Below are 17,478 nucleotides of genomic sequence, written 5' to 3' on the forward strand. Positions count from 1 at the left end.
AACAAAAATATATTTTAAAAACCGAAAATAAGTTTTCAAAAACCGAAAATAAGTTTTACGTAAACCGAAAATAAGTTTTCATAAACTGAAAATAAGTTTTACGTAAACCGAAAATAAGTTTTCAAAAACCGAAAATAAGTTTTACGTAAACCGAAAATAAGTTTTCATAAACCGAAAATAAGTTTTACGTAAACCGAAAATAAGTTTTCAAAAACCGAAAATAAGTTTTACGTAAACCGAAAATAAGTTTTCAAAAACCGTAAATATATTTTCATGACCTTTCACCTTTGAAAAGGCTTAACTTTACTAGCCTTATGCGAAGGAACACCGGTTAGCGATTAGCCTTCCCTTTTGGGTTAAAAAGAATATTTGTTTAATAAATGTCAAACTTGTAAAGATATAACTTGTTTATTTAAGCTGGGCACTATATTATTAATCTTAATCTGTTAATATAAGATAACAAAAATGAGGTAAAACTGTGTCTGACTGTAGTTATCTTCCAATTTATAAATCTTATCCAAATTGTTTAAGTTTTAGTTGGCCTTTGCTCTTCTATAAGCAGTAAGTTGCGGCAGTTTTTCTTCTAAGTTATTTATTGGTCAATATGATTAACAACATTCAAAACTTATAAAGGCAACTTAAAACTAAGTTTGTTAAAATTAAATTAAATCAGCTAATTAAAAAAAATCAGCCTTAAGGGTGTAAGTCCCAATATTTACCTAGTTTGCACATTGTTAAATTTGTTTTTATGTTTTAAAGAGAAAAATGGTGTTTATTGTTTGTAAGTATTGTAATAGCAATGAACAAGTTAAATTAAACCATAAATTTTGTACACAATGTGGTTTGCTGTTGAATAAAGAAGAGATGGCTATAAGATATTATTTTTTTAAAGGATATACATATGATGTTATAACCAACTTTCTGTACAAGCATCATGGCATAAAATTAAGCACAAGAACTTTAAAGTCAAGACTATCAGTTTATAATTTGTCACGCCGCTCTTTGTTAAATGAAAATGAATTAAAAAATTTAATCAAAGAAAAAATTAATGGATCTGGCTGCCTAATGGGTTACAGAATGATGTGGAATTCTTTAAAATTGGATGGTGTCGTAACCACCAGAAAGAGTGTAGAAATTGCTCTTCGAGAACTTGATCCTGAGGGATCTTCATTAAGACGGGCAAAAAAATCAAAAAGAAGATCATACTGTGTTCCATGACCCAATTACTGCTGGCATGTAGATGGGTATGATAAGCTGAAGCCATATGGATTTTGTATTCATGGATGTATTGACGGGTATAGTCGCAAAATTCTTTGGCTTGAAGTTTTAAGATCAAATAATAATCCTTCAACAATTGCAAAACTGTTCTTAACACACGTGGAAAATGAAGGTGGCTGCCCCAAAAGAGTAAGAAGCGATTGCGGGACCGAAAATGGAATATTAGCATCTGCACAATGCTTTTTTATTGATTCTACTGAAGGACATATTTATGGGACATCTCCTCATAATCAACGTATTGAATCTTGGTGGTCCACATTGCGAAAATCTGTAACAACATGGTGGATGAATTTCTTTAAAGATTTGATTGATCAAAATCATTACACTCCAGGAAGTAACATGCAGAGTGAATGTTTATGGTTCAATTTTTCAAATATTTTACAAAGGGATTTAATCAATTTTAAAGAAAATTGGAACACACACTATATTAGAAAATCAAGATTTGATACAGTTTGCGGCCGTCCTAATGAAATATACAACTTTCCTGAATGTAGAAACACCTACGATTTTTTAATACCCATTGATTTACAACAATGCGAATATGTTAGACAAAATTTCTTACAAAATTCTAATCAAGAAAGTGCTTTTCAGGATTACTTTACGTATGTTATGGAAGAAACCGGCTTAGCATGTCCGCAAAACTGGCATGAGTCGTTATTGCTGTACTTTAAACTGTGTGGATATGCTACTGACTAAAATAAGTGTTATTTTATAAGGTTCAAACATGCCAAACACAAGCAAATTTGCTATTTCAAGCTCTGTGTAATAAGTAGTTAGTAGCCTATTAAATTATGAAAATATATTTTGGGTATTTAGAAGGTAAGGAAAGGGATTTGAATTAAATTTACCTCTTGTTGCATGTGTAGTAAGTTTGTATTATTTAGCAGTGCCCTTATATATATAAATACTTTTTGTAAATATGAAAATCAATAAAACGAAATTGATTGTTATCAAATTAAAAATTTTATTTGCAGTATTTAAATCAATCCAAACCCAATTTCCCATTGAACAGCTTTTTCAAAAGAACTTTTCATATCTCTAGCAGAGCTTATATGTGTGGGCAATCTTAGTGTTAGTGAACATGTGCTAACTAACTGTTGGTAAACACTGGCAACTCGTGCCATTTGCAGTTTTTTTGCAATCATTCACAAATTCAACCGTTAAATTATAAGGCATACCAAGCGCAGGCTTAGTAGGCGATCCACATATAAATTTCATGATAGTAGACAGTTTTATTCCAGCCTTTTCTGTAATTAAGTTGTACATCGAAATATTTCATAAATGTTAATGGTTACACGAAAAAAACATATTTTCATCATCTACCCATAAATTTTAAAATTTACTGTCATAATATTTTAAAATTTACCGTCATAATAGGAAGCTTCAAGAAAATCTAGGAAACTTTTGTATGTCTGAATTTCTCGGGTTTTGTAATTGCTTCCTTCTTCTGAAAATTGAGGTTTGAGAAGGTTGCTAATCGTATCAAAATCCCAATGAAACAATTCAGAAGGACAAAACACTGATTCAAACAATGCCACATTAGCACATAGTGCAGACCTCATATTGTAACATTCCATTCCCTTTGAAATCTCATTCAGTGCATTTAGGGACGGTTCAACCCTTTCTTTGATGAATAAACTTCTATTGAATAAATCGTTGAATATGCTTAATGACCTTTTACAAACATTGAGTAATATATAACAAACATACATATCTAATCCATTATCTACAAATTGGTTGGTACTCATAAACGAAGAAAAAAAATAACTTACTTTAACAGGGATCATTTATTTGTTAATTTAGCTTTTGAAGGGTCTCCCCTGTACCCAATGGCTTCTAATGCTGGTGATGCAACATCAGAACACAGTGTATCTGAGAACTCATTGTCTGTTTTAGCTTTTACTACCTACAAATAAAAATAGCATTGTTAATTTAATTATATTGCTGGTGATAAAAAATGTACATATATAGGCTATAAATTAATAATTAAAAGTACTTTAAAAAACATTTATTAAAACAACAATTTACCTGAATATATAAATTGGAAAACAATGAATCACTTTTAAGTTCATCCGGAACAGTTTCAGTAGCACCATCAATTCCATTTAGTAAGTATTTGTAAACCCATGGGGATAGAAAGCCAGGTCCACACCCTCCATTGCATAAGCTTGCAACAAATAAATGACCAATTGCCTGTGCAGTGCCATCAACAACACTTACAATTCCACAACACGGTTCTAAACCCTTTTTTTCATCTCCACTAAAATACTGCGACTTAATGTCATTAATGGCTTCTGTACATAACCATTATATATAATTTATCATGAGAACCCAACATTATTATTTTAATAAATAAATATAACAAAATCTAATGTTACTCTAAAATATCTGCATTGATTAAACATAAATTAAGTTAAATTTAAACCTGCATAGAAGTCACGAGAAACGCCACCAGTGTCAACTCCACTTTCTCCAATAAAGGTAAATCTATACGCCATATTCTGTTTCTTTTTATTCCAGGTCTTGTCAAAAAATACTTTAAAATCTTTAAAAGCCCATCCTCTTCTAACATTGATGTTAAGAAAATCATCATTTTGAGACACATTTACTTTTTGAATTTCTTCTACAATAGATTTTAAGATATCATCACCATTTTTTGGTAATACTGATGTTGTACTGATACCATGATCAATACTGCCTTCAGTTTCAACATCTTCACATAAGTCAATTGTGGGGCTACTATTTCCACAATAATAAACTGGGTCTCGACTTTGGCCACACTCACTGGCATGAACCTCAATAATGCTCCGCAAAAACCTTTGGTTGCATATTGGGCACAATGTTGTAGGCTCTCTGTTTGAATAAAACTAAGTTAAGCATAATCTTACCACAAAACTTGTGATTTCTAATTTAACTTTAAAAGTAGGCCTGTCTACCCAATTAATTGTTTTAATAAAGTTTACATTTATACTATAAATTCATTACTTAGCTAAATCAGCTGCTTTTTCTGTTTTGCTTGTGCTTGCTATTTCAGAGTTGTCTGTACTAGTCGAATTAAAAGCTTCATCTTCATTACCTTTAAATAAAGCAGGTAGGCACCAGTCATCTATGCTGTTTTTTTTTAAACAAGTGTCATTGTTTTTATCGGGACACAAGTAAAAGACTATTTTTCCAAAGGGCCTTCCCAGTTCCTCTTTATACCTTATCAAAGAAAATTTTGTATCGCTGCCTGGAATACTGTTAACTATTGTTCCATCCGGGTACAGTAGGTTATAATCTATATGGCTGTTAAAATGTTGATCGTATGCAATTCTCTTTTTTATTGCCTCTTGTCTAATTGTACCTGAAGAACACCCCTTTGTTACTTTTAAGGGTAAAACAGAACCACGCATAATTTGAAAGTTGTTATTCATTAACCCAATGCCAATAGTTACTTCTTTATCCAACTTTAAAAACTTTTCTTTTGTTCGAAAAGACAGAGATTGACGCTTGGTTGACTGTTGATTATAGTAGTCATTATAAGTCATTGGGCGTTTGTTACTTGAACTATTATGAACAACATCATTGCTTGAATGTAATGGTACTTCAGTAGCATCATTTTTTTCAATAGGAAGGCTACATTGCGGACAATATTTATAAAGAGCTTGAATTGGATAACCACAGTTTTTACAAAATCCCATTATTTTAACATAAAAGATTTTTCCCTTACTCTTAAAAGGGAAGAAATTACAATGTATATAACTGTTAAATGAAGTTTTTGTGTGACAGACTGTCATTGTCACACAGCGTGCCTGGTAATTACCAATTTTTTATAAATATATATTTATTTTTGATGTGGGTTCTAGACCTAAATATAGAGTACCATCAGTTAACACAACCTGGTCTCGAGTTGACTTTGGCAGTTTAGAACATTATAGATTGTTTTTGCCTGATAATTAAGCTGCTAATTTAGTGTTGGCTCAGCAGGAGTTCATACTGTTTATAGCGTCGAACCCAGGACCTCATGCAGTCATGCCAAGCCAAGTGTTCTGACAGCTACACCAATCTGCCAGTGCGATTTGGATTAATAATTACAAAACTAGGCATAAGCAAGCAAAATATACTAGCTACCAGATTAAATAAACTAGTTTTAACCTTACACGTTTGACATTTATTAAACAAATATTCTTTTTAACCCAAAAGGGAAGGCTAATCGCTAACCGGTGTTCCTTCGCATAAGGCTAGTAAAGTTAAGCCTTTTCAAAGGTGAAAGGTCATGAAAATATATTTACGGTTTTTGAAAACTTATTTTCAGTTTTTGAAAACTTATTTTCGGTTTACGTAAAACTTATTTTCGGTTTTCGTAAAACTTATTTTCGGTTTACGTAAAACTTTTTTTCGGTTTTTGAAAACTTATTTTCGGTTTTTAAAAACTTATTTTCGGTTTTTGAAAACTTATTTTCGGTTTACGTAAAACTTATTTTCGGTTTTTGAAAACTTATTTGCGGTTTTTAAAAATTTATTTTCGGTTTTTAAAATATATTTTCGTTTTTTTATTATTTTTTTTCGGTTTTAAAAAGTTATTTTCGGTTTTTAAAATATATTTTCGTTTTTTATTATTTTTTTGGTTTGCCCTTCTGGGCCACCGTACATATCTAACTAAAGAGTAAAGTATTTAAAATGTACATTATAAATAAGTACGGTCTTAAACTACCAACAAGTTTTAAAAAGAATATAGAGTAACTGAATTTCAAGATAATAGACCGTATTGAATAAGCGAAAAGAAATTTAAGAGGCTTCAACATTAACAACGAGGACTTTCTATAAGTTTCTATTTTTAAAGTTTTAAGTAACTAGATACTTTAATGAACAATATACTGATGGACTATTATATTATTTGCAAAATTATATAATCATCAATTTTTAATTCAAATTTTGCAATACAAATTGTTCAATAGAAGCTTTAGATTTAATAAAAAATACAAGGAAGCGGAATTTAAATCGGGTATATATAAACAGAACTATGTTGAAAGGCCTATGTAGAGTTACTTACATGAAGAATGAAGATTTCAATTCTATTTTTGGCGGTTTGGGCAACTGCAGCAGCAGTATTAGAAGGTATTCGAAAATTTTATACTAACATTTATCGAACATAAGTTTGGCTTAATATTATTTAAAGTTATCATGTAGTGTTGCTGATTACGCTATTAAATAAATATTATTTAGAGAAAATAAGGCTTTTATTTAATGTTATTAAAATGTTTTAGACTAAATATAAGTTTAATAAAAAAAAAATGCAATAAATAAAAACAAGTATTTTTGGCTACAAGTAAATTTAAACAAAAATTGTTCTGTTTATGGTTTTAGATAATATTTTATACATAACTTTTCGCGCTATTAATAACATCTTTTACCGTTTTTGCAGTTTGGCAATCATTAAAGGTTCAATCTTTATATAATAAAACTTGTGTTTAATATATCTATTTGTATGTCTAATTTACATCCTACAAAATAAATAAAACAGTGGTTTTTAGAGCGCGGGTTAATGTTAGATTACGACAATCAAAATCCCGACCTTAGGGCCGGGCTATCAACCAATATTTTTAATATATTTCTTTTTAAATTTACAGACGAAAACCAATTAGAGAATGAAGAAAATGATATCTTAAAGAGAAATACTAAAGTTGATTATGACATTGGAAACCATTACCACCCTGTCGGCTGTAATTTATTTTGTGCAGCTGCAAATTGCGCGAAATTGCCCTACGCTAATCGAAGTAAAAAGAGATCAAAAATTGCTAATTTGGTTGTAATTAAATTTCCTGATATCAGTATTACATTTTATTCTACAAATTAAACAAATATTTTATTTATAGGAAAATGTCGAAACAAAAAAAAGGTTTGCCGATGTAACAATCGCATTTGGCTGCAATGTACCGACATTTGCAAAGGAATGGGACCATGTGGCATCTATTCCTGGTTAAAAGGTAAATTTAAGTTAAATTAACATTTTTTCGTATTTTCAGTATGTAATTGGATTAATTTTATGTTTTTAATATCTAGTTCTATGCTAACGCAGGCGTTCTGATATGTAGAAAACGATATTTTAGAGAAAAACTTGTTTTCTAGTGCGGCGTCGTTTTAAAAACCGAGTAATCCAAAATACTATTTTAGGTAGATGTTTAAAGTTGAAGCTAGCTTGTGCCTGCGAATTTCAGCACCGAAATCCGTTTAATCAACGTTACGGAGACAGCAATAGGTAATGGATTGTTAAAAAATGATAATAACTTAATTTTTTAGCCAAAAAAATCAGTGGTCAGATTTTGTTTTAAATTTTTAACTAATTATTTTTAAATAAAAATTAGTTTGTTATAATTAAAACAATTAATGCGTTACAGGTTAAGTAAAGAATAGCCCATTTCTAGTTGGTCAAACATTTTGCATCGTGATTGTATATGTTGGTTGATAAAAGTAATAAACAAAAGTGTAACAACAGTGTGCTGTGATGTTTTTTTTATGTCTATAAACAGAGCAATGTTTAAATTTCAACATCTAATTGCTTATATTTATATTTATAAACAAAACTAAAAATCTGCCAAACTAAAAATAACTATATTTTTAAAGGAACAAAGGTTCAGATAATCCATTTTTGCTACAATACCTATAAGTATTTAATTAACAAAATAAACAAAGTTTATGACTTACCTGACTACCTGATTATGTTAAAGTGACGATAAACTAGTATTAACATAACTTATACTTGACTTAGTTTAAAAAAAAATCATTTTGACTTAAAACAAAGTTGAATTGTATTAACCTTATTATTATAACAGGATCATATGTACTTTACAGTTCTTCATTTAACAATATGCCTTTACAGTGTTATTACACTTATTGCTTTTACGGTTTTCGCCAAAATTTTTACGTTTTTTAAAAAACATTATTGATATACTCTAGCCCTAAATGTATCCTCAATGTAATACCCTAACTCAAACTTAATGGTCACGATACATCTAATAAAGTTTGGAATTTTATTACGCGTTTATTAGAATTGTAAAACGTATTTTTGCCTGGTATTTTTTGTATGAAAGCCATATTAATGTTTATACTACTTAATTGAGGAATATTAGCACACGACCATGCACAAGCTCGCATCGGAAATATCTCACACAACACCATTTCAATACATTTTAACAAAAAAGTCACGTGAGGCAGAGGGTGTAAACACGTGACTATAGGTTAAACACGTGACTAAATGAAGATAACAACTTTAAAAGGGTGTATTCGTTACAACATAGATTAGTCTTATAGCTTCACAGTTTATACCACTTTTACAATATTACAATTTACTTTTTGTCAAACATATAAATATATATACTAAGCTGACCGTACATAAAAGTAATATTACAAAACCATATTTAAGAGCATATTTCAATAGCTAGGTTGGGTCAGTTATGCCGAACTAATATAAACTAAAACAAATTCCGTACAACAAAGTAGTTCTGGTTTTTTAAAAGAGCGCGGGTACGCTTTAAAAGTTTTAAATATAGAGAATAAATACTAAAAAGTATAAGTAATTTTGATACTTTTCTTGTATTATTAACTGTGTTAAAAGTCATTGAATAACACTAACTCGCTTAACATACAAGCAGAAGTAGAAAAACGATTAAACAATGATATCATATAACTTCATTTTATTTAAAACCAAACGAATTAATATTTATTACATAAAATAATTTATTAAATATAGATTCGATTTAACAAAATTATTTTGCGATACATTTACTAATACTTAATGGTAACACTATACTTTAGGATAAATTATTGCATTGACCGAATCTTTCTATTTTATTGTTCTTTGTTAAAAAGTACTTCTTCAAAAAGATGTACTTTTGGGTTTATTTGTCTAAATTAGGTGACCCGAAATGTAAATATAAGTTAAATATATATAAACTAGATCAGGCCATTTAGAATAAGCTAAGGCCATTAACCGGTTTGATGTTAATTGAAAGATGCGCGCCGTCTGCTGGAATACTTTTATTAACGCCTGAGCGATTAACGAAAAAATAAATTAAAAAGATTTAAATTTTAAATCGACCCGTTGAAGAAATTAAAAGTTTGTTTTATAGTAATTAAAAAAATATCGAAATTCGAAAAAAAATTGACAAAATATAACACCTTTGTTATTTTATTTTTATGGGTTTAATTGCCAATGCCGCTATTACTAAGCGTCGTAATTTAAAACTGACCCAATCCAAATTAAAACCTAGTTACTGTGACACATGTAAGAGTTTTAGGTCAGTTTTTGCCCCAAACCCAACATGAATATAAAAAAAGTGAACAACCAAACCTACTTAAGTCATTGTAAATTTTTTCATTTCATCATTTGATAAATTGAAGACGTTAAGGCATAAAATATTTGATGTTAAACTGGTTTACCAAAACAAAAACAACAAATAAGATAAAATATATTTTATTTATAAAATCTATAAAAGCCTTCATTAAAATAAGACAGAAAAAGGGTAAAACAGTTTAAGTGCAACTACAATAAAACTAAAGATTTTTAAGCGATCTATTCATTATTCTTGCTGCAACATTGTCATTCATTTTTTTGCATTCTTTAAGGTTGTTGTTAAATTCATTCAGGGCATGGTCAACATGAGAAATGGTGTTGTGATTGGAAGGTGAAAGATAGCCTAGTGGCAGCCAGGGTCCTGGAATAGGTTTTTCTACAACTGGACCAAATGTTCTTCCACCTATTAATTAACATATTAGGCTTAATTTTAATACTTATTTAGTATTTTTTCAACCGGCAGCGTGGTGTAGTGGGTCGGAGTATATTATGTTACTCTATGTTTAAGTCGCGCATTCGACTTTCCCACATCGAGGATAAAGATATATACAAAAAAAAAAATAAAAATTTAAAAAACTTAAATTATTTAGTCTTTACAATTATTTAGTATTTAAAAAACTTAAATTAAAAAAAGTACACAAAAATCAGTACAAAACTAAAAAATACAGGTATAATATTATACTATTGTTGTTAATTTAGACTTGTAAATATTATTATGTTAAAATTACTAATATTTTTAATTAATATAAAAGGCAAAAGGGAGGGGGTTAATAAAATAGTAAACAAATCAGCATATCTTGAAAAATTTCTACGAAAATCAAACATACCAAAATACTTTTAAAATTAAATCAACAAATCGAACACTAACATACTGCTACAAAATCAATAAATATCAATCTTATAACTTTTAACTACTAAAATCATGGTCACTTTCACAACTACTTACCATCCTTATTATCATTTTCACAACTGCCACAAGGGCAAAACTCTGAGCCAGTGTGTAAGGCTGGGGCCAAAAAATTAAAAATAATTTTAACCAGATCAGAAATTTTTAATTTTTTGAATAATTAAATGATTAATACAATTTTTTGTAATTTAAAATTTATATGAAATTTAGAAAAAAAAATTAATTTTGTATTTTTGATTAAAAGATGTAAAAAACACGATGCCAATGCCTTTATGTGAAAATTAAATAGAATTTTAATTTAGATAGTTAACAATCGTTTTTATTTATTTAAATAGTACTATTGTATGACTACTAGAAAACTCACATTCCAGTTGCTTATCAAGTTCGCAACATGTTTTATAAAACTCACTGCCACGCCCACGAACTCTGATCCCTAAAATTAAAACAAAGCAATAAATTTGGTCTTTAAAGTCAAACCCTGAATGGTATATTATATACTAGGCAATTTTATGTGAATTAATAAACATAATATTCTTCCTATTACCTTTATGGCTGTCTCACTTACCATCTAAAGATATAATTTGTTGTAGCAATAACAGTATGGAGTCATGGTAGGCAGGTACATTGCAGACTGGGTTGGTTAAATCTTTTAATTTATCCTGCAATCTCAACTTTTTTAAATCCTGAAGGTTAACAAGGCATTTTAGTCTGTCTAAACTTCCGATAAGGTTACCAGATACATTTAGGTCAGCAAGTGCAGTAAGGTTGGCTAGTGGCTCTGTTAAAATAAATTCGATTGTTAATAGCAAGAATTTTATGTATCGTTAAAAGTGTGACAACAATTTTGAACTATATAAGTTAAAGTGTTAAACAATCGATAGTAGAACATTTTTCACAGCATGTTTGCCTATTTATTGATTAAGTTATATCAAACAAAAAGATTTGAGATAATTTTAAATAATAAAATCCACATTTTACCCAAACTTGTTATTTTGTTACAAGAAACATTAATTGTAGTGATCATCTTTAAATCTCTCAAAGCATTCAGTTTTGAAATTTGGTTTCCAGAAACGTTGATTCGTACAAGATCTGTGCATTTAACTACATCTCCTAAATCGTGAATATTTCGTTTTGAGAGATTTAAAAATTGAATGCTTGCTGTCTCGAATTCGCCGCTAACTTGCAACAGTTTTTCTGTAGTAAGAATTTTTTCGTCATCACCTAAAATAAAATATTTTTAAGGGTAAACTTTTTTAAAAAAGAAAAACATTTTAAAAATCTTCTCCTTGAAAAAACATTTGCAAGTAAGTCGTAAATTAAGTGACAAGATTAAGTTGTTTTTATTTTTTACAATTTGTGAAAATAAAATATTTAAAAAAAAACAAACAGAAACTTATTTTTAATTCAAAGTTAATAATCTTTTAGTAAAAACAAAATATATAACCGCCCATCCACTCCACCTGTATTATAATTTGATTGATCCATATTGTTTTACAAGTATCTAAAAATCGTCTGTTTCTAAAAAAAAGTTGGAAAAATTAGCAAATTTGCAATGGAACAAAATTGTAAATATTTTAGATATATAAGTTTTTATGATTTCTTGACGTTCTACAAAATAAAGTTTTTATTATAACATTAAACTTATTTGGCAGAAAAACAACATGATTTTACAATAATTTTTAAACTCTTTAGATAACAATAATAAACAAAATAATCAGCATGACATATAAAAACTAATCCATATTTAATGGTGATGGAACATTGACAAAGGGTGAGTTAATTGATCCGGCTGGAGTGGCCGGGGATGACAAGTCACTGTTATCGGGTCGATATTTACTGTGCTTGTTATGTTTGTGCTTGTGCTTTTTCTTCTTCTTTTTCTCCTTTGATAATGGTGTGGATAATTGAGGTTGAAACTCTCTTTTTATGGCGGGTGTTGATGATGAATATTCACCAAGATGGCGAGGCGGTGATTGCCAATTCATAGATGAAGAAGACTCGTGTACGCCTCCTGGCGTTGAAGGTCGTGATGGTATATCGCCATGTGATAGAAACAAAAGACTCTCTGCTGCTATAACATCATCAGTGTCTAAAACACTACTACTTCTGGAAGGTCCGGCGATTTTTATTTTCATCTTTAACTTTGATTGATCTTCCGATGTTGCAGTGGGCATGGAGGAAGGGCGTTTCAGGTCTTGATGATAACCTCGCTCGTGCTTAATTGTAGTTGGATTGATTTGCGTTTTTCTTTCTTTCAAGTTTACCACAACTCCAAATTCTGGTGCAGGAAGACATTGTGGCCTACCTTTACCAAATAGTTTGAAGTACAAATCAATCGCTTCACAGCGAAGTTTTGGATCGTAAAAAGTTTCATGGCTAATAAAACCCCAGAGTCTTTCAACCAGACTTATGTTGTTTAGAATTGACTTCTCTTGCCTTTGGAATGGAGAATTTCTTACCAGTGCACTCATGATGTAATATTTGATCTCTGCAACACAGTCGTTTTGTGCCAGATCAAGCAACCAGTCTAATACATCAAGACTTGCAGTCGATTTTACCAAATCAACTAAACACTCAATTGCAGTTAAGCGAACATCTCTAAAAAATCCAGGCACGGCGTAGCTTTTAAATATCGTTGAATCACTAGGTAGGTGATCATTTCGTTGCAAGTTTCGAATAGCACGAAGACAGCTAACTGTAATTGTGCACCTATACGATGGAATGTGTTTTTCCAAGTTTAAAAACCTAGTCACTTCATCCATTATTGCCCTTATATGTACTGGGAGTAAATCAGCCGTCAGTTTTTGCTCAGAAGAAACAGTGACAGCCGGAGTAACAGTATTGCTCATTGCAGTCACCAATGCTGCTCTATAATAGTTGTCAGAGTATTTGTTTTTTGAGTTGTCATTAAACTTTACTAGGTCCAAAACATAATGTAAGACTTCTTTAGGACAAGTGCCATGGGAGCTTCGCAACAAAGACATCTGCAGGGGTAAATTTTTCTGAATAAAATACTGTTGAAAATTGGAAAAGTTGTTGAGTTTAACCATAGGCGGTGAGACCTCGCAGCAGAAAAACCTAGTAAAAATACCTAACATAGCGGGAGGCCCAGCCCATGTTGATCCCATTTTGTTTGCGACATTTTTTAAACATGCACAAGCCTCGATCCGAATTTTATAATAGTACTTCTCAAACATGATTACGTCGTTCAAAGTGTTTGCAGTTTGTTGCGATGGAAAAGTATTTAGAGCTTGTATCGCTTCATGCTGGCCTATCACGTCACGTTCATATTTAACCTGATACTGCCACATGTAATCTGGTTGTTGAAAATGGATCATTCTCGGAATTTCAATGTCAGGATCGATTCGGATCCAAATTACTGGCGAGTCAGGATCCATGGCATTCAAATCCATGTCCACTTCATCTCCATTTAACAATGGGATTTTCTTGCGTTTGTTGCGCCTACTTTTTGAATGACACGGAAGATCGTGTTTAGTTGTGTTTTCTTCAACTTGAATCGTGTGATTAAATGACCCATCCAATTCTTGAACTCTTAGTTTTAAGGGTCCAACATATTGTGTGGTCCCTTTACTACCCAAATCTTGCTTTAAATCCAATTCGACAATGTTACGCTTGCGATTAAACACAAAACTGCCATTAAAGCAAACCACACCGCCTTTGTTTACCCACTGGTCAATAAGGTTACTAATATCCTTTCCAGAAACTGTGTAAGTTGATTTTAAAAAACCAGAAGTTGACAAAAGCATTGTTGACCAGGTAGAGCTTGCAACTTTTTGTTGAGCTGATGTGTTTGCCAGCGATAGCAGCTTGTTAAAGGCTTGAAGCAACAATTGTGGCCCGATTCGATTTTCGATCTGACGCATAACTAAATGTGCTTTGCACCTTAACATTTTGTAGTGACGAAGTGACATTGTGTGGGGGTGTTGATGAGCAAAGTGCCTGGAAAATGATGTTTCTTTTGTGTTGTAGTGCAGCACCACTGGCCCTTCTCTTGTCTCGTAACTACAGAGTTGTTCGGTTTCTGTTGCTATCCAATGTCTGTATTCACTGTTTCCGAATGTACTGCGCAACCAAAGGCCATACAAGTACCCAGATATTCCAGCAGGAACCCAGTAATCGCTCCAAGACTCACGAGCCATAAAACAACCAAAAAATTGCTCAGAAAGTATTCGTCCCATGTGTTTTCGCGTGATTGGGGTCTGGTCCAAAACAATATTGCTGTAAAGCAAGTTTGTACTAAATAAACCAAGTGATGCATATGGATGCGAATCCTGATACGCCTCATCTACAAAAACTTGCTTGTAACAAGAATATGGAAATCTAAAACTTAAAATTTCTTCAAAGAATTCTATAATTTGATGACATGTCTCGGTGGTGTGCTCAAGCAAGGGTTTAAGCTGTGGCAAACAGAAATGCGTAACCTCGTGCATGTGGGGGTCAACAAGGATTTCAAATGGACCCACAGTAAAACATATATTCGGTGCAGCAGTAGGTATCCCTAAAATGTAATGAAAGGTCTTTCGTTTTTTATCAGCTGTGTAAACAGTTTCTACAAGGTCACCACAAGACACAGCAGTCATTGACTTATCTACAGTGAATTCAAGTTTCCAGGTGCATGGTTCTGAGTAGGTGTCAACACATGGAAACCACAGCCGAGCACAATTCTCATGCCCGTAAGTAAACAAATGGGCTGCTTTGTCAGTTAAACTTTCATCACCTTCTGGAACTACAAAATGTATCCCACCCTTTGCATCTTCAAGTGTAAATTCTATGCTCACACAAATTGGCTTTTGGTCTTTAATTGTACGACTAACCTCGGAAGGAACGCGAATAGTAATCTCGCCATGGTATCCAGAGTCAGGGTCGACACTTTCAATAGCGCCAAGATGACAAGTGCTTAAAAATTCCAGATTTCTAGATCTGGAATCACGTTGTGTTAAATCCAACGATGGGTCTTGATACTGAAATGTAGTTTCATGGTTGTTAATGCAAATTTTGCCAATTCTTGATTGTTTGCAATTTATTTTGATCACTTTAATGTCTGAGCGTCTTGGTTGGAGCATAAGCTCTGTGTATCCCATTAAAGCTTTCCTGTTAAAGTTAATAGAGGTAATGCATAAAAGCTGGTGACTAAGTTTAAATGGACGCACATATTCTGTTTTCTTTGATTTTTTATCCATATTGCAATTTGTGTTTTAATTAATATATTTTAACCAAACTATTAGCATAAACCTGCAAAAATATTATCAAAATGGTTATTTTTCACAATTTTAAATTTCTGCACAGTTTTTAAACCAAACAAAAAATTTAAAAGAAACTTTTATGTGTATAATAGCCTATAGCAACTTTAGCATTTTCAATGAGGTATCTTTAATTACTTAACAAATGGGGGTAAGTTTCCCAAAAATCATTTTTAATTATGTCAGTGTACAAAGTCAATAAATTGCTAACTTTTTCCTTGCTAGAATCAGCATCACTTATTCTGCAATTGTTCATTAAGATAGTTTCTATTTTTACAGGCTTAATATTGTTGCGTATGATTGTTGTTCCTTTACGAAATATTTGAGGAATATTGTTATAATTTATACCAAATTGTGTAAACAAAATCTCATGTTTATCGCTTTTCTGTGTCCCTTTTAACCGCTTTTCTGCATCCTTGGGTGTCATGCCAGAATTGACTAAAGACCAAAAACAAGTGTTGTACATGTTATTAACATGGCAGTCTACTTGTCTCCAACTTAAATAGTCTCTGAGGTTCTCAATAGAAGGGTAAAGGACTACTCTGCCGTCGAAGGCTGGTGCATATTTCAAGGTTTTATCAGGAAAATATTTGTTCCAATGAAAAACGTAAGACGAAGAAAACTGTGATACTATTATAGAAGTTAATTTGCTAGCTCTGCGATTATACAGGTTTGTCGATTTTCTAAATACAAATGAGTATTCGTCACTTTGTCCATATGCCAGATTCAAGTCTTTTAAAAGTGACATGACATCTTCTGCTGCATGACTCATCAGATTTAAAGCTCTTTCGTCATTTGGTTTGGTAAAGTTATGATCTGTGCAAAATCGTGTAAAGTTTTTTCCATCAACTCGTACAATAGGCCAACAATTGGGAAGACAAGTGTCATCCAATTCAAACTTTTTGACATACTCATATTTGCTTAGTGCCATTTTCTGTGAAATTCTACCAATGTTATAAATCCTTTTTAACAGCTTTGTTGGGCATGAAAATATACAGGTTCTTATAATCATTAGTTGATATTTTAAATTAAGACTCATGCAAACCAAATAATTTGAAAAACAACAATAAACTGGTGACACTACGGTTTTGAATCACACTAAGTTAACAAAGAATAGTTTTATATGTTAAGTGTTAATTTTGGGAGGATATAATTATGTATATTAAGTGTATTCAAAATGTTATATTTATAATAATAGCAGTATCGCAAAAATCAGTTATTATTGTCAGAAAGTTTTCAATAATTTTGGTGATACCCAGGCTTTGTTCCAATTTCCTTTAACTTAATATTTTAACTATAAAGTTTTTACGATAATATATATAATTCCTTGAGTTTATATTACCACATTTGTTAAATCAAACGTTAAAATTTGTGTTGTGGGCCACCTGTTTAAAAGTGAATTTCGTGCGGCAAAAACATTTACAACACATTTATACAATTGTAGCAACCGCAATAAATTTGGTTAAAACCAAAGCAACAAAATTTAACGGTAATCGACGTTGATTTGGTTTTAATTAGACGACAAAATAGAAGCAATATCCGACCTCGCAATCATAACCTAAAAGCCACGGCAACTTCACACAAATTTGTTTAGAAAACGCTAATGTTCAACCTTAAATCTCCAGCTTTAAGGTATTTTTTCAAAATTAATAACATAAAGATATTTTGAAAAATTTTATTTGCTGGGTTGCCAGACTTAA

The 17,478-nt window shown here is 31.2% G+C and overlaps 5 protein-coding genes and 1 pseudogene across 8 annotated transcripts; 2 read left to right on the forward strand and 4 right to left on the reverse strand.

Annotated features, from left to right (window-relative positions):
- The first annotated feature begins 764 nt into the window (after positions 1–764).
- On the forward strand, positions 765–2,163 carry LOC145752200 (uncharacterized; annotated as a pseudogene).
- LOC145752198 (uncharacterized) lies at positions 1,052–4,986 on the reverse strand. Of its 3 annotated transcripts, none has more exons than XR_014283779.1 (6): positions 4,264–4,986; positions 3,704–4,131; positions 3,307–3,572; positions 3,051–3,184; positions 2,645–2,919; positions 1,052–1,546 (listed from the first exon to the last, which is right to left on the reverse strand). XR_014283779.1 is itself a non-coding variant. In XM_082568431.1 (5 exons), exons 1-4 carry the CDS (start codon positions 4,956–4,958, stop codon positions 3,062–3,064), a joined length of 1,512 nt encoding a protein of 503 aa, XP_082424557.1. In that variant the 5' UTR covers positions 4,959–4,986; the 3' UTR covers positions 1,052–2,919; positions 3,051–3,061. The 3 variants fall into 3 exon arrangements, 1 of the variants encoding a protein (XP_082424557.1); XR_014283778.1 differs by having other exon boundaries at positions 1,052–2,525; XM_082568431.1 differs by having other exon boundaries at positions 1,052–2,919.
- A 1,308-nt stretch (positions 4,987–6,294) lies between these two features.
- On the forward strand, positions 6,295–7,740 carry LOC145753226 (uncharacterized). The gene is made up of 5 exons (XM_082569624.1): positions 6,295–6,375; positions 6,888–7,034; positions 7,134–7,244; positions 7,432–7,516; positions 7,656–7,740. Exons 1-5 carry the CDS (start codon positions 6,318–6,320, stop codon positions 7,669–7,671), a joined length of 417 nt encoding a protein of 138 aa, XP_082425750.1. The 5' UTR covers positions 6,295–6,317; the 3' UTR covers positions 7,672–7,740.
- A 1,980-nt stretch (positions 7,741–9,720) lies between these two features.
- LOC145752760 (leucine-rich repeat-containing protein 61-like) lies at positions 9,721–12,110 on the reverse strand. 2 transcript variants are annotated; one of them, XM_082569093.1, is made up of 6 exons: positions 11,978–12,110; positions 11,496–11,738; positions 11,083–11,295; positions 10,882–10,950; positions 10,557–10,616; positions 9,721–10,013 (listed from the first exon to the last, which is right to left on the reverse strand). In XM_082569093.1, the coding sequence occupies exons 1-6, from the start codon at positions 12,000–12,002 to the stop codon at positions 9,811–9,813; spliced, it is 813 nt and encodes a 270-aa protein (XP_082425219.1). In that variant the 5' UTR covers positions 12,003–12,110; the 3' UTR covers positions 9,721–9,810. The 2 variants fall into 2 exon arrangements, with proteins under 2 accessions (XP_082425219.1, XP_082425220.1); XM_082569094.1 differs by lacking the exon at positions 10,557–10,616.
- A 140-nt stretch (positions 12,111–12,250) lies between these two features.
- On the reverse strand, positions 12,251–15,765 carry LOC145752759 (transcription initiation factor TFIID subunit 2-like). Its single transcript, XM_082569092.1, has one exon. It carries the CDS (start codon positions 15,716–15,718, stop codon positions 12,251–12,253), a length of 3,468 nt encoding a protein of 1,155 aa, XP_082425218.1. The 5' UTR covers positions 15,719–15,765.
- A 40-nt stretch (positions 15,766–15,805) lies between these two features.
- On the reverse strand, positions 15,806–17,415 carry LOC145752414 (putative tRNA(His) guanylyltransferase). The gene has a single exon (XM_082568698.1). It carries the CDS (start codon positions 16,815–16,817, stop codon positions 15,909–15,911), a length of 909 nt encoding a protein of 302 aa, XP_082424824.1. The 5' UTR covers positions 16,818–17,415; the 3' UTR covers positions 15,806–15,908.
- Positions 17,416–17,478: the final 63 nt, after the last annotated feature.

The sequence above is a fragment of the Corella eumyota genome, chromosome 5, assembly GCF_963082875.1.
Source record: "Corella eumyota chromosome 5, kaCorEumy4.1, whole genome shotgun sequence".
In the NCBI taxonomy this organism is placed as follows: domain Eukaryota; kingdom Metazoa; phylum Chordata; class Ascidiacea; order Phlebobranchia; family Corellidae; genus Corella; species Corella eumyota.

What these genes read in the sequence shown, in the direction of transcription:
- LOC145752414 (XM_082568698.1), bottom strand. Translation starts at nt 16,817, where the DNA reads ATGAGTCTTAATTTAAAATATCAACTAATGATTATAAGAACCTGTATA.
- LOC145752760 (XM_082569093.1), bottom strand. Translation starts at nt 12,002, where the DNA reads ATGGATCAATCAAATTATAATACAG. An exon ending in ACAAATTATATCTTTAGATG is followed by an intron (nt 10,951 to 11,082) that starts GTAAGTGAGACA and finishes TTTTAATTTTAG; the next exon opens with GGATCAGAGTTCGTGGGCGT. An exon ending in TGAAAATGATAATAAGGATG is followed by an intron (nt 10,014 to 10,556) that starts GTAAGTAGTTGT and finishes GTTAATTAATAG; the next exon opens with GTGGAAGAACATTTGGTCCA.
- LOC145753226 (XM_082569624.1), top strand. Translation starts at nt 6,318, where the DNA reads ATGAAGATTTCAATTCTATTTTTGGCGGTTTGGGCAACTGCAGCAGCA. An exon ending in TGCAGCAGCAGTATTAGAAG is followed by an intron (nt 6,376 to 6,887) that starts GTATTCGAAAAT and finishes TTAAATTTACAG; the next exon opens with ACGAAAACCAATTAGAGAAT. An exon ending in CATCTATTCCTGGTTAAAAG is followed by an intron (nt 7,245 to 7,431) that starts GTAAATTTAAGT and finishes ATACTATTTTAG; the next exon opens with GTAGATGTTTAAAGTTGAAG.
- LOC145752198 (XM_082568431.1), bottom strand. Translation starts at nt 4,958, where the DNA reads ATGGGATTTTGTAAAAACTGTGGTTATCCAATTCAAGCTCTTTATAAA. An exon ending in TTCTCGTGACTTCTATGCAG is followed by an intron (nt 3,573 to 3,703) that starts GTTTAAATTTAA and finishes GGTTATGTACAG; the next exon opens with AAGCCATTAATGACATTAAG. An exon ending in TTTCCAATTTATATATTCAG is followed by an intron (nt 3,185 to 3,306) that starts GTAAATTGTTGT and finishes TTTTATTTGTAG; the next exon opens with GTAGTAAAAGCTAAAACAGA.
- LOC145752759 (XM_082569092.1), bottom strand. Translation starts at nt 15,718, where the DNA reads ATGGATAAAAAATCAAAGAAAACAGAATATGTGCGTCCATTTAAACTT.